Genomic DNA, 16,128 nt, shown 5'->3' on the forward strand with positions numbered 1-16,128 from the left:
TCTCCGGGACACGTCACTGCCGCGGGCCAATCAGCGCGCAGAGTGAGGCAGAAAGGGGCGTGACACAGTTACCGTAAAACTCAGAGTAGCAGCGAAACATAAGATTCGTATCTTATATTTCAGCTGCTGATGTGAGAGGAAAAATAACTTTGAACGCTTTTTATTTTATATTAATCTTTTTCACACTTTCTAACTTTAGTTAAATGATGTTTTAGTAGGTTAACAGTTCGTATTACTGTGGAAAGAAGAGTTTAATGTGCGCACTTCTGGATGTCACCAGTTATTACGGTACCTGCAAATGAACCAGAAATCAAAACTTACCTGAGGTCAGTTTATTAAACTGTTACATTATTTTTATAACATATTATTTATTACTTTAATAACAGTTATATAACATAAATAATAACACTGTGATAATGAGACACTTATATAAACAGACATTTAAATATTAAACGGATGCAGCAAAGCTTTCAGAATTTCAAAATAAAGCAATGAATTCAAAAACACTCTTTTATGCATCTTTAATATTCACACTGTTATATATGTATTTTATTTATGTTATGTATATTTATAGAGTTACATTAAACATTTACAGAGACAGAAAATAATAAACTAAAGTGAAACATTTGCTCCAAAATGCACTGACTCACATTTTTGTATTAAATATTAATTTGACATTGCTTATCTCTGTTTTCCATTTATCTTGTTGCTATATAAATATATATATATACAAATATATGCACATATTTTCCACTTTCTAAATAGTTTGGGTTTAGGAGCATAAATATTTATTTAATATAAATTAACAAATAGGTGCTTGGACAAAAAAAAAAATTAAAAATTTAGGATTTTTTTAAATGTATTTATAAAAATGTATAAGAAAAAATATTTATTATTTAGATTGAGAATGTAACTTATATTTTGGATTTATTTATTATTATTATTATTAATGAAAAATTCAAAAAGGATTTGGGATTTTATATTTTTATTACTAATAAGAAATGATATTTTTTTAAAAAGCGATTCAGGATTTTTTATTATTACTATATATTTTTTGTCCTATAAATATTCAGACTGTGAGATTTTGGATTTATTTATTTATTATTGTTATTAATAAAAAATAAAAACATACCTTATATTTTGTTTTTTACATTAAACATTAATAAGTAAAATATCACGGTTCCCGTGTCGCGCTGCAGCCGTGAAACGTAAACGACACAGAAACAGAAACTGGTTCAAAAGTTCAAACACTTTTTATTTTAACAAAGAAAAATAAAAATCAGCTTTGATGAGAAACAGTTTGTGTCGGTGCTGACGGGCTGAACAGGTGCGCCCGGTGCTCAGGTAACAGGTGAAGCAGCGTCCTCTCTGAGCGCCGTGGCAACAACACAAACAACAACAACGACGACGACTGTTTCTGTCGAACCTCCGAGAAAAACATGGAAACAGAAAAGTGCTTTAAAAACAAACAAAATGACCTTTTTCAAACTCGTCGTTCTCGTTTCTTTTGCAGATTTAAGTTTTTTTTTTTAACCCTGTCAGTAAATCTGTGCAGGAGTTTGGAAAGACCGGGGATCGAACCGACGGATCGAACCCTCGCTCGTTTGTACCGATTGAAGCACCGAGGTAGAAAGTTTCCACCGAACGTTTCCTCGACCGAAAGATTCAGAATCCAAACATCTGGATATTTACGATAATTTGTAGAAAATCAGGGCGCACACCCACTGTGCCTCCGTCCCGTGCCCCAGCACGTGTCACGGCTAAAGTCTGGTTCCTTTGACCAGTGTGAGTGCAACCGTACCACGTCTAGGAGCGGCACGCTTGCCGTCCACGGCCCGTTTGGGAGAGGTGGGCTTTAGTAAAGCACGTTTGCACGTGTACGAGCACGAGCGTGCGCACGTGTACGAGCACGAGGCCTACTGCGGTTCTGAGGTCATTTCCTGTGCGTCTGTTGGGACGTAGAAAAAAGAAGGAGGGACCATGCGCGGACATTTCAAACAATGGCGGTGAAAGGTTCACGTTGGTGTGATGCGGAGGTGGAGTGTTTACTGCAGATTTGGTCGATGAAAAGATTCAAAAACAGTCGACAAGACGCACAAAAACTCCGAGGTCTACGGAAAGATCTGGAAACAAAGCCACGCATCGCCATGACGTCATCAATGCGTGTGACGTGTTACGGCGTGATGACGTATAGGCAGCAAGAAGCATTCTCCGAGGCCCAGGTAGTGTGAGTACAGACGGGCCTGGAGGGGGGGACAAGGACCCTAAAGCACGGGGCACGGGACGCACGCACAGTGGGAGGGCACTCTAACCTGTGACGGAGGCACAGTGGGAGGGCGCTCTGAGTCGATTAATAACTGACAATCATTGATGTTTGAAGGTTTTATTTTGAAAATCTCGGTTTTAAACGTGAAGAACAGAAGTTGGAAATGATGATTCAGCTCGTTTGTTAAAAAGTTTCTGTGATTTTAATAAAAACAATAAAAACAACAACAACAATAAAAGTGACGTGAAAACTTTACGATTGTCAGATTCGTGCTGGTGTTCGATTTCTCAGGAGCTCAACGACAAACGACAGGAAGTGACACGTGACGACAGGAAGTGACACGTGACGACAGGAAGTGACGCATGACGACAGGAAGTGAAACGTGACGACAGGAAGTGAAACGTGACGACAGGAAGTGAAACGTGGTGGTCGTCACGACGATCAAAACACACGAAGAAGAAATTTACAACAACAACAGAGAAGTGATTGTTGACACGAGCGTCAAGGCAACAGCCGCCTCATGGTTCACATCTGGGTCCAAACATCTGGGTCCAAACGTCTGGGTCCAAACATCTGGTCCCAAACATCTGGGTCCAAACATCTGGGTCCAAACATCTGGGTCCAAACATCTGGGTCCAAACATCCGGGTCCAAACAATCTGGGTCCAAACATTTGGTCCCAAACATCTGGGTCCAAACATCTGGTCCCAAACATCTGGGTCCAAACATCTGGGTCCAAACATCCGGGTCCAAACAATCTGGGTCCAAACATTTGGTCCCAAACATCTGGTCCCAAACATCTGGTCCCAAACATCTGGTCCCAAACATCTGGATCCAAACATCTGGGTCCAAACATCTGGATCCAAACAATCTGGGTCCAAACATCTGGATCCAAACAATCTGGGTCCAAACATTTGGTCCCAAACATCTGGGTCCAAGATTTGGTCCCAAACAATCTGGGTCCAAACATCTGGGTCCAAACATCTGGATCCAAACATCTGGGTCCAAGATTTGATCCCAAACATCCGGGTCCAAACATCCGGGTCCAAACATCCGGGTCCAAACAATCTGGGTCCAAACATTTGGTCCCAAACATCTGGATCCAAACATCTGGGTCCAAACATCTGGGTCCAAACAATCTGGATCCAAACATCTGGGTCCAAACATCTGGGTCCAAACATCTGGATCCAAACAATCTGGGTCCAAACATCTGGGTCCAAACATCTGGATCCAAACATCTGGGTCCAAACATCTGGATCCAAACAATCTGGGTCCAAACATCTGGATCCAAACAATCTGGGTCCAAACATCTGGGTCCAAACATCTGGGTCCAAACATCTGGGTCCAAACATCTGGGTCCAGATCATCTGGTCCACTTGAGGCGGTCCTGTCACGAGCAGGAGCAGACGTAGAAACCTGGGTTTGTTCGGAGATTGTCGTCGTGCGTTCGTTCGGAAACGGTAGAAAAATAGAACGATTATAAAAAAAGAGGGAATGAAGATTAAAGTTTTATAAATACGATTTCTACACGACGAGGTACAAAAATACTGTGGAGCGTTCGTGTTCGATTCCTCAACGGAACAAAAACATCAAAACAATCAAAATAAGAAGCTACGACGACGAGGAGCCGCTCAGGCACAAGGTCGCTACGGCAACAGAGGAGTGACCACGCGTTCGCACGGCCGCGGCCGACAACGGCGTTTTGGTTTCAATCCCGTCTGGACGCCACGGCGAGCGAGGGACGCGAGCCACGAGTAGCGCACAAGCGAGGGACGCGAGTCACGACGAGCGCCACGACGAGCGCCACGACGAGCGCCACGACGAGCGCGGGACGTGAGTCACGCAGCGGCCGTCTTTAGTACGGAGGCCCAGAGGCGACACGATGGGTCAGAAAATAATCTACAGATTCATCACCAAAGTGAAACATCTTTAGTTGCAGCTCTAAGATTTTTTTATTTGTAATAAAGAAGAAAGTGAAGAATCATTAACGGTGTTTTCATCGGATCTGCGATAAAATATATTTTGTCTTGGGATAAAAAAATCTACGCTGTTGTAGCGACGCTGTCGTTGCGTTCTGTCCAAAACCAAAAGAGGCTGATTGTCTTCAGATGTTCTTGAGATTTTCTACAAGTGTATTGTCCCTTCAGGGCCTCCATATAATATGTTTACGTGTTGTGTCCATTCAATGCCTCTGTGGGGTATGTTTCAGTGTTTTGTCCCTTCAGGGCCTCCTTAGTGTATGTTTTTGTGCTATGTCCCTTCAGGGCCTCCGTAAGATACGTTTTATGGGTATGTTTTAGTGTTCTGTCCCTTCAGGGCCTCCATAATGTATGTTTTAAGGGTATGTTTTAGTGTTTTGTCCCTTCAGGGCCTCCGTAAGATATTTTTTAAGGTAATGTTTTAGTGTTTTGTCCCGTCAGGGCCTCCGTAATGTATGTTTTAGTGTTTTGTCCCTTCAGGGCCTCTGTAGTATGTGTGTTAGGGTTGTACGGAGGCCCAGAGGGAACAAGAGCTGCAACTAACCATGAATTTGCAAATTATTTTCTAGATTAATCGTGAATAAAAAAATAAAAAAGCAGAAAATCTCGACATTTTTGTTTAATCGGAAAACAAACGATAAAAATCGAGAAACAAAACATTTAGAGATCTTTTTTTTTCTGGTGCGCAGAAAAAAAAAAACAACTAACAGAAGGAGGTCGAGTGTCTTCAGAGGTTTGACCCTTCAGGGCCTCCGTACAGTGGATCTCTCTCCTGATTGGATCATAAATACGCCTCGTGGTGTTATTGCTTCCTGACTCGTCACATGACTCACGTCCGTCACGCTGAGACGCTGAGGAGGTCGATTCAAACCAGAGACGCTTTTCTCCGGTTTACACGGAGACGACAGACGCCGCCGCCACAGCCGCCGCCCCGAGGGCCGCTGCCGCTCCGAGGGCCGCTGCTCCTCCTCCTCTTCTTCTTCTGTGGTGGTTTTTTATATTTGGCTTCAGAAACGTTCAAACGTCCCGCTGCGTCGCGTCGTGTCCTCGGGTTTAAGGCAACTTCTGTCTGTGATGATTTCATAAAAACCTTTTCTTAAAAAATGTACAAAGTTCTGGAGACGAACGTCCGCGGCGGCGTCGCTGAACGCCCGCGGCGTCGTCGCTGAACGTCCGCGGCGTCGTCGCTGAACGTCCGCGGCGTCGTCGCTGAACGTCCGCGGCGTCGTCGCTGAACGTCCGCGGCGACGTCGCTGAACACGGTATAGAAAATATATAAATATGCTTTTTTCTCTTTAATGTACAAACAGCTGCTCCTCTTCATCAGAGTCCCGGCTTTCACCTCTTTTATGCACAATTGCTATTTACAGAGAGGGGGCGGAGCTGTGCCAGAGGGGGCGGGGCTCACGAGGAGTCCGTGCAGGGCGAGGGCGGCGGCGGGTAGAGGTGGTGCGAGTAGCTGCGCTCGGTGTAAGGCGACGGCGGGCAGCTCTCGCAGTTCTCCTCCGCCGACAGGTACTGGCTCCGGGGCGTCGGCGGCGGCGGGAAAGGCTCCGAGTCGTAGTTGAGGTCGCTGGTGTAGCCCTTGGCGGCGGCGGCGGCGCTGGACTTGAGCGGCGCCCGGCGTCCCGGCGTGTAGTCGCTGTCGCACACGTCCGTGCTGCAGGGGGTCGTGGGCGGGGCGAAGTGGCGGAAGGAGTAGGGCCGGTAACTACGAGACACAAACACCACAGAAGAAGAAACACCACAGAGTGAGAAGGAGGTACGGAGGCTGTTTAGGGACAAAACTACATAAATAAATAAATAATAACGTGGTTTAAAGCTCAACTGTCAACAAATCTAATTAAATCACAAATCAAATGACACTTTAAAGATATTAAAACTTTATTAAGAGATAAAATTATTATAACTTTGTTAAGAGGTCATGCAAATTAATTTCAAGTGCATGTAAAATTTGTGCAAGTTAAGTTAAGCTAATGTAAGGTAAGGTAGTGTTAAGGTAAAGCTAAAGCTAATGTCGTTAGCATGTGTCACCTGTAGGATCTGTGTGTGGACGGGCTGTTGGAGGAATAACCAAACTCCACGGTGCACTGGGATCGAACCGTGGCAGGAGACGGAGGAGGATTCAGGATCTGAAACAACAACAACACAAATAATAAAACACAAAAACATGATTTAAACTAAAGAAATATAATATTTACATCCTTCTGTCTATAAAATGTGTATAACTGTATATTAATGTGTATGTGCGTTTGCGTGAGTCTCACCGGGGGGAAGTACGTCCCCTTGGTGCTGGACGAGCTGCTGGACGACGCTCCGGTCACGTGGGCGCGGTCGTACGGCGGCCCGCTGCTCCCGCCCATGATGCTGAGGGAGCCAATCACAGACTTGCCTCTGGACATCCCTGTGGGTTTGAGCAGAGTCAGCGTCACTTTCACAAACAATGACCTCAGAACTGTGAGCGTGCTCGTGCTCGTGCTCGTGCTCGTGGTCGAGCTTGTGGTCGTGGACGCGGCGTCCCACCTGGCAGCGAGCTGGACAGCGAGCTCGGGTGCGGCACGTATCCCAGCGGCACCGACGACGGCCCGTGGACCACGAAGTCGTTGGTGACCGTCTCGCCGTCGTCCTTCATCTGCGGACAGAGGACGCGCTGACACACAAAGTACACGGCGCCCACCACGAACAACGCCATGACCACGCCCACGATGGAGCCGATGGTGTTGTTGGACGGAGGAGGAGGCTCCTCTGTCGGGTCTGAAACCACAGAAGAAGAAGTTTAATAAACACTACGAGCTAACAACGCGCTACCAAGGAGCTAACTACGAGCTAACAATGAGCTAACAATGAGCTAACAACATGCTAATAACACGCTATCAACAGGCTAACAATGAGCTAACAACACGCTAACAACAAGCTATCAACGAGCTAACAACAAGCTATGAACAAGCTAACAACAGGCTAAGAATGAGCTAACAACAAGCTAACAATGAACTATCAACAAGCTATCAACAGGCTAACAATGAGCTAACAACACGCTAACAACGAGCTAACATCAAGCTATCAACAAGCTAACAATAAACTAACAATAAACTATCAACAAGCTAACAATATTCTATCTACACGCTATCAACGAGCTAACAACACGCCAACAACAAGGTAACAACAGGCTAACAATGAGCTAACAACACGCTAACAATAAACTATCAACAAGCTAACAATGAGCTAACAACACGCTAACAACAAGCTAACAATAAACTATCAACAAGCTTACAACGAGCTAACAACACGCTAAATATAAACTATCAGCAAGCTAACAACACGCTATCAACGAGCTAACAACACGCCAACAACAAGGTAACAACGGGCTAACAACACGCTGACAATAAACTATCAACACATTGACAACAAACATCAGTGTTGACTGTTGCTAATTTCTTAGATAAATAAATAAACATAAATAAATAAACATAAATATAAATAAAGGTAAATAAATAAACATAAATATAAATAAAGGTAAATAAATAAACATAAATATAAATAAAGATAAATAAATAAACGTAAACATAAATAAAGGTAAATAAATAAGCGTATTCGCTCACAGCAGCCGAGCTCGTCGGAGTTGTCCGTGCAGTCCATGTTGTGGTCGCACTTCTTGTGTTTGCCGATGCACTGACCGTTAGAGCAGGTGAACTGGTCCGGAGGGCAGCGCACTGACACACACACACACACACACACACACACACACACACACACACACACACACACACACACACACACACACACACACACACACACACACACACACACACACACACACACACACACACACACACACACACACACACACACACACACACACACACACACACACACACAAAGTCAATCAGAGACTCAAACACATTTAGATTCCATCAAATCACCAAAACTAAATTTAAAAAAAAAACAATAATAATAATCACAGCGCCGCAGCGTCAGCGCCCCGGGCCCCGTCTCACCTTCACACTTGCTCTCGTCGGAGCGGTCCTGGCAGTTGACCTCCCCGTTGCAGCGGAGGCTCAGGTCGATGCACTGGCGGCTGTCGCACTGGAACTCGGCCTCGGAGCAGACGGGGCAGTCGTCCTCGTCGCTGCTGTCGTCACACTCGGGGTAACCGTCGCACCGCCACGCCTGAGGGATGCAGTCCACCTCCCCGGAGGTGCAGGAGAACTGCTCCGGGGAGCAGGTGGGCGGCTCTGAGGAGGGACAGCAGACAGTCAGACGCTGCACACAGACCGGGACCAGGACCGGGACCAGGACCAGGACCAGGTGTGAGGGACTCACCTCCACAGGACAGCTCGTCCTGCAGCAGCACCAGGTGGACGGGACAGGAGCAGCGTGTCGTCCCGTCGCCCTTCACGATGCAGATGTGGGAGCAGCCGCCGTTGTCCCAGGTACACGGGTGTTTACCTGCAGGGAGACGGTGTTAGGTCACGTAGGGATGCAAAATGACTAAAAATAGATGCAAAATCAGCACAAAAAGCTGCAAAATGACTAAAAATAGATGCAAAACCAGCACAAAAAGATGCAAAATGACTAAAAACAGGTGTCTGGTGCAGGTGTCAGGTGCAGGTGCGTGTGCGTGTGCGTGTCACTCACTATAGTCCCTCATGTCGAGCTCGTGCACGGCGTGGATGTCGCTCAGGTAGGCGATGCGGGCCTGGATCTTGGTGCGGCCCTCCCTCGTGGTCTTGTCGATGCGCTCGATCATCTGCTGCTGCTTGTCGATCCAGTACAGGTGGTTCCCAAACACCGTCAGGCCCACGGGCTGCAGGATGTTCGAGTCCGCGATCACGATGCGATTCGCTCCTGACCACGAGACGAGCACCGGGGGGGAGAGAGAACAAGGTCAGGGGGGGGGACTGAGGGGGAGCAGGGGGGAGGACTGAGGGGGAGGCAGGGGGAGGACTGAGGGGGAGGCAGGGGGGAGGACTGAGGGGGAGGCAGGGAGAGGACTGAGAGGAGGCAGGGGGAGGACTGAGGGGGGAGAGAGAACAAGGTCAGGGGGAGGACTGAGGGGGAGGACTGAGAGGAGGCAGGGGGAGGACTGAGGGGGAGGACTGAAAGGAGGCAAGGGGGAGGACTGAGGGGGAGGCAAGGGGAGGACTGAGGGGGAGGACTGAGGGGGAGGACTGAGGGGGAGGCAGGGGGAGGACTGAGGGGGAGGACTGAGGGGGAGGACTGAGGGGGAGGACTGAGGGGAGGCAGGGGGAGGACTGAGGGGGAGGACTGAGGGGGAGGCAGGGGGAGGACTGAGGGGGAGGACTGAGGGGAGGACTGAGGGGGAGGACTGAGGGGGAGGACTGAGGGGGAGGACTGAGGGGGAAGCAGGGGGAGGACTGAGGGGGAGGACTGAGGGGGGGGACTGAGGGGGAGGACTGAGGGGGAGGACTGAGGGGGAGGACTGAGGGGGAGGACTGAGGGGGAGGCAGGGGGAGGACTGAGGTGGAGGCAGGGGGAGGACTGAGGGGGAGGACTGAGGGGGAGGACTGAGGGGGAGGACTGAGGCTGAGGACTGAGGAGGAGGACGGGGGAGGACTGAGGGGGAGGACTGAGGGGATGCAGGGGGAGGACTGAGGGGGAGGACTGAGGGTGAGGACTGAGGAGGAGGCAGGGGGAGGACTGAGGGTGAGGACTGAGGGGGAGGACGGGGGAGGACTGAGGGGGAGGACTGAGGGGATGCAGGGGGAGGACTGAGGGGGAGGACTGAGGGTGAGGACTGAGGGGGAGGCAGGGGGAGGATTGAGGGTGAGGACTGAGGAGGAGGCAGGGGGAGGACTGAGGGGGAGGACTGAGGGGGAGGACTGAGGGGGAGGACTGAGGGGGAGGCAGGGGGAGGACAGTGGGGGAGGACTGAGAGGAGGCAGGGGGAGGACTGAGGGGGAGGACTGAAAGGAGGCAAGGGGGAGGACTGAGGGGGAGGCAAGGGGAGGACTGAGGGGGAGGACTGAGGGGGAGGACTGAGGGGGAGGCAGGGGGAGGACTGAGGGGGAGGACTGAGGGGGAGGACTGAGGGGGAGGACTGAGGGGAGGCAGGGGGAGGACTGAGGGGGAGGACTGAGGGGGAGGCAGGGGGAGGACTGAGGGGGAGGACTGAGGGGAGGACTGAGGGGGAGGACTGAGGGGGAGGACTGAGGGGGAGGACTGAGGGGGAAGCAGGGGGAGGACTGAGGGGGAGGACTGAGGGGGGGGACTGAGGGGGAGGACTGAGGGGGAGGACTGAGGGGGAGGACTGAGGGGGAGGACTGAGGGGGAGGCAGGGGGAGGACTGAGGTGGAGGCAGGGGGAGGACTGAGGGGGAGGACTGAGGGGGAGGACTGAGGGGGAGGACTGAGGCTGAGGACTGAGGAGGAGGACGGGGGAGGACTGAGGGGGAGGACTGAGGGGATGCAGGGGGAGGACTGAGGGGGAGGACTGAGGGTGAGGACTGAGGAGGAGGCAGGGGGAGGACTGAGGGTGAGGACTGAGGGGGAGGACGGGGGAGGACTGAGGGGGAGGACTGAGGGGATGCAGGGGGAGGACTGAGGGGGAGGACTGAGGGTGAGGACTGAGGGGGAGGCAGGGGGAGGATTGAGGGTGAGGACTGAGGAGGAGGCAGGGGGAGGACTGAGGGGGAGGACTGAGGGGGAGGACTGAGGGGGAGGACTGAGGGGGAGGACTGAGGGGGAGGACTGAGGGGGAGGACTGAGGGGGAGGACGGGGGAGGACACGCTGAGACTCACCGGAGAGGTCGCTGCTCTCGATGCGCCGCAGGTCCGAGTCCACCCAGAACAGCTTCCCCATGGCGTTGTCGATGGCCAGGGCGACGGGCTTCCCCAGCCCGCTGAAGAACAGCACCTCGCGCTCCGTCCCGTCCAGCGCCGCACGCTCGATCTTGGGCGAGCGCTCCAGCAGGTTGGTGAAGTACATGTACCTGCAGCGGGCGACAGAGCGCCATGAGAACGCCACCTCACTAACGGGTTCCTCTCTACATCAACCACACGGGGGGGCGGGGCATCCCTGCAGAGGGGGGAGCCCGCCATCATGGTTCACAGACCAGAAGAGCCGCGAGGGCGCCGTGAGAACACCGTGAGAGCGCCGTGAGAGCGCCGTGAGGACGCCGTGCAAAAACAATCTGTGCTTCAAAATAAAAGCCCCCCCTGTTTCTTATTTAGAGCTTTTATTTTGAAGCAGCTGAAGGAGAAAGCGTGTGTGTGTGTGTGTGTGTGTGTGTGTGTGTGTGTGTGCTGTCACTGACCCTCTCTCCGGGTTGACCACGATGGCGCGGGGCTTGTCGTGCTCGCCCCGCAGCACCACGCCCACGCGGCTGCCGTCGGTGCGCGTCACGTTGATGACGTTGGTCACTTCGCTGGTCCAGTAGATGAAGCGGCTGAAGATGTCGATGCTCAGGTCGAACAGCTGCAGGCCCTGAACCGGCCCGCCGGGCGAGCTCGCCACCACCGTCACGCTCTGGGGACGGGACGGGCGGGTCAGAGGCAGGGGTACACGGGTACACGGGTACAGGGGTACAGGGGTACAGGGGTACAGGGCTACAGGTCTACAGGTCTACAGGACTACAGGACTACAGGACTGCAGGACTGCAGGACTGCAGGACTACAGGTCTACAGGACTACAGGACTACAGGTCTACAGGTCTACAGGACTACAGGTCTACAGGACTACAGGACTACAGGACTACAGGTCTACAGGTCTACAGGACTACAGGACTACAGGACTGCAGGACTGCAGGACTACAGGTCTACAGGACTACAGGACTACAGGTCTACAGGTCTACAGGACTACAGGTCTACATGACTACAGGACTACAGGACTGCAGGGGTACAGGACTACAGGACTGCAGGACTACAGGTCTACAGGACTACAGGACTGCAGGGGTACAGGACTACAGGTCTACAGGTCTACAGGACTACAGGTCTACAGGTCTACAGGTCTACAGGACTACAGGTCTACAGGTCTACAGGGGTACAGGACTACAGGGGTACAGGACTACAGGGGTACAGGACTACAGGACTACAGGGGTACAGGACTACAGGGGTACAGGACTGCAGGGCTACAGGACTACAGGGCTACAGGACTACAGGGGTACAGGACTACAGGGGTACAGGACTACAGGGCTACAGGACTACAGGACTACAGGGCTACAGGACTACAGGACTACAGGGCTACAGGACTACAGGGCTACAGGACTACAGGACTACAGGACTACAGGTCTACAGGTCTACAGGACTACAGGACTGCAGGGGTACAGGACTACAGGGGTACAGGACTGCAGGGCTACAGGACTACAGGGGTACAGGACTACAGGGCTACAGGTCTACAGGTCTACAGGACTACAGGACTACAGGACTACAGGACTGCAGGGGTACAGGACTACAGGGGTACAGGACTGCAGGGCTACAGGACTACAGGACTACAGGGCTACAGGGCTACAGGACTACAGGACTACAGGACTGCAGGGGTACAGGACTACAGGACTACAGGGGTACAGGACTGCAGGGGTACAGGGCTACAGGACTACAGGGGTACAGGACTACAGGACTACAGGACTACAGGTCTACAGGGCTACAGGGCTACAGGGCTACAGGGCTACAGGACTACAGGGCTACAGGACTACAGGGCTACAGGGCTACAGGGCAACAGGACTACAGGTCTACAGGACTACAGGGCTACAGGGCTACAGGGCAACAGGACTACAGGACTACAGGACTACAGGGCTACAGGAGTACAGGAGTACAAACAGGAAGCAGGAGTACAAACAGGAAGCAGGAGTACAAACAGGAAGCAGGACTACAAACAGGAAGCAGGAGTACAAACAGGAAGCAGAACTACAAACAGGAAGCAGAACTCCAAACAGGAAGCAGAACTCCAAACAGGAAGCAGGAGTACAAACAGGAAGCAGGAGTACAAACAGGACTACAAACAGGAAGCAGGAGTACAAACAGGAAGCAGGACTACAAACAGGAAGCAGGAGTACAAACAGGAAGCAGAACTACAAACAGGAAGCAGGAGTACAAACAGGAAGCAGGACTACAAACAGGAAGCAGGAGTACAAACAGGAAGCAGGAGTACAAACAGGAAGCAGAACTACAAACAGGAAGCAGAACTACAAACAGGAAGCAGAACTACAAACAGGAAGCAGAACTACAAAACAGGAAGCAGAACTACAAACAGGAAGCAGGAGTACAAACAGGAAGCAGAACTACAAACAGGAAGCAGGAGTACAAACAGGAAGCAGAACAACAAACAGGAAGCAGGAGTACAAACAGGAAGCAGGACTACAAACAGGAAGCAGGACTACAAACAGGAAGCAGAACTACAAACAGGAAGCAGAACCCCAAACAGGAAGCAGAACTCCAAACAGGAAGCAGGAGTACAAACAGGAAGCAGGAGTACAAACAGGAAGCAGGAGTACAAACAGGAAGCAGGAGTACAAACAGGAAGCAGGAGTACAAACAGGAAGCAGGACTACAAACAGGAAGCAGGAGTACAAACAGGAAGCAGGAGTAAAAACAGGAAGCAGGAGTACAAACAGGACGCAGGAGTAAAAACAGAACTACAAACAGGAAGCAGAACTACAAACAGGAAGCAGAACTACAAACAGGAAGCAGAACTACAAACAGGAAGCAGGAGTACAAACAGGAAGCAGGACTACAAACAGAACTACAAACAGGAAGCAGAACTACAAACAGGAAGCAGAACTACAAACAGGAAGCAGAACTACAAACAGGAAGCAGAACTACAAACAGGAAGCAGAACTACAAACAGGAAGCAGAACTACAAACAGGAAGCAGAACTACAAACAGGAAGCAGAACTACAAACAGGAAGCAGGACTACAAACAGAACTACGAACAGGATGCAGGACTACAAACAGAACTACAAACAGGAAGCAGGAGTACAAACAGGAAGTCCTGACCTGGTTGCCGTCCTCCTGCGCGCGGCGGATGACGTTCTGCTTGGAGTCGATCCAGTAGAGCTGCTTGTCGAGCGGGTCGTAGTCGATGGCGCGGACGTTCCTCAGGCTGTGGATGGGCAGGATGATGTCGGGGCTCTGCTGCTCGTCCATCACCATGCGGTTGATCGCCGTCTTCTGGCTGAACAGCAGGAAGGACGTGGGCGCTGCAGGGACACCACAGAAGAAGAACACACAGAGTTTAGGGTCGTCTGTGGAGGACTGAAGCTTATTTAATTATTATTATTATTATTAAAGTGATATTTCTGCTTTAATTTGCTTTTGAATCTATTTCACATTCTTTTCCAATTTAATTCAGATTTTTTTTCATAATAAAGAAAAAAATGCAAAATTAAATTAAAACTAAATTAACTTTAAAGGGAAATTTAATAGGAAATAAATTAATAAGGAAATTAATACAAAGGTAAATAAAGAACAATTAAAAATAAATATTTACATTTTATCAATAAATTAATATCTATATTTCTGTTTATTCACATTTGTATTAATTTGTTCATTTCCCCATTTTAAATGTATTTATTAATATATTAATTATTATAAATATACATTTCCCTCAGATTTTAACATTAAAAAGAAACAAATAACTGTAAAAATAAACAGGAAAAATAAATAAATAAATATGAATTTGTCACATTTTAGCAATTAAATTAATCTATATTTTTCAATATTTACCTTTGTATTAATTCATATTAATTTTTCCATTTTAAATGTACTTATGTATTAATATATTGATTAACGTTTATATATATATAATTTTCTTAATACATTTAAACATTAAAAACATTTCTAAAACTAAAGGAAAATGAATTAAATAAATATGAATTTATGTCACATTTGATTAATTCATTAAAACCTATAACTTTTATTATTTAACTTTGTATTAATTCATATTAATGTTTTAATTTTAAATGTATTTATTTATTAATAATTGATTAATTTTAAATATATAATTTTCTTGATTCAATTTAACATTAAAATATTTATAAAATTAAAAAGGAAAATTAAATAAAATTTTATAAATTAATAAAAACTATTATTGTTGATTAATTTAAAGGGTTAATAATTAATTTATATATGTGTCATTTATGTATTTAGTTGTATTTTGGCAGCTTCAGGCCTCCGTAGCTGCCGTGGCGTCCTCACCGCTGCACGTCTTGTTGTCGTAGTTGAGGGAGAAGTGGGCGGGGCATCCGCAGACGAAGCTGCTGACGGGGACGGCGAGGCACAGGTGGGAGCAGTGGCCGTTGGTGGCGGCGCAGGCGTTCCAGCCGCCCTGTCTGGACGAGTGGAACACCAGGATGTCCATGACGTAGTCCAGGTGGCCCTGGATCACGGTGCGATTCTGCCCGCTGGTCTTGTTGGCGCGCTCGATGCTGCGCTGGCTCCAGTCCGTCCAGTAGATGTAGTCCTGGTACTGGGTGAGGCCGAAGGGGTGAGGGAGGTCGTCGGCTATCACCTCCCGGTCCTGACCTGGTGAGACGAGGGAGGGGTGAGACGAGGGAGGGGTGAGGCGAGGGAGGGGTGAGACGAGGGAGGGGTGAGGCGAGGGAGGGGTGAGACCAGGGAGGGGTGAGACCAGGGAGGGGTGAGGCCAGGGAGGGGTGAGGCGAGGGAGGGGTGAGGCGAGGGAGGGGTGAGACGAGGGAGGGGTGAGGCGAGGGAGGGGTGAGGCGAGGGAGGGGTGAGACGAGGGAGGCGTGAGGCGAGGGAGGGGTGAGGCCAGGGAGGGGTGAGACCAGGGAGGGGTGAGGCGAGGGAGGGGTGAGGCGAGGGAGGGGTGAGGCGAGGGAGGGGTGAGACGAGGGAGGGGTGAGACGAGGGAGGGGTGAGATGAGGGAGGGGTGAGGCGAGGGAGGGGTAAGACGAGGGAGGGGTGAG

General features: G+C 49.6%; 1 protein-coding gene across 1 annotated transcript in view; it reads right to left on the bottom strand.

Moving 5' to 3' along the window:
- Positions 1-3,623: 3,623 nt before the first annotated feature.
- The window catches only part of lrp6 (low density lipoprotein receptor-related protein 6), a 29,798-nt gene continuing 17,293 nt past the window's right edge, over positions 3,624-16,128 (bottom strand). Inside the window, exons 12-23 of the mRNA XM_083935253.1 lie at positions 15,394-15,720; positions 14,194-14,396; positions 11,518-11,729; positions 11,003-11,193; positions 8,880-9,089; positions 8,565-8,690; positions 8,240-8,476; positions 7,844-7,954; positions 6,768-6,998; positions 6,512-6,648; positions 6,279-6,376; positions 3,624-5,955 (exon numbers count right to left, since the gene is read on the bottom strand). Of these exons, the coding sequence (XP_083791379.1) occupies positions 5,649-5,955; positions 6,279-6,376; positions 6,512-6,648; positions 6,768-6,998; positions 7,844-7,954; positions 8,240-8,476; positions 8,565-8,690; positions 8,880-9,089; positions 11,003-11,193; positions 11,518-11,729; positions 14,194-14,396; positions 15,394-15,720 (2,390 nt within the window). The 3' untranslated portion in view covers positions 3,624-5,648. The remainder of the gene's footprint in view (positions 5,956-6,278; positions 6,377-6,511; positions 6,649-6,767; positions 6,999-7,843; positions 7,955-8,239; positions 8,477-8,564; positions 8,691-8,879; positions 9,090-11,002; positions 11,194-11,517; positions 11,730-14,193; positions 14,397-15,393; positions 15,721-16,128) is intronic.

Source organism: Echiichthys vipera (assembly GCF_963691815.1).
Source record: "Echiichthys vipera genome assembly, chromosome: 20".
NCBI lineage: Eukaryota > Metazoa > Chordata > Actinopteri > Perciformes > Trachinidae > Echiichthys > Echiichthys vipera.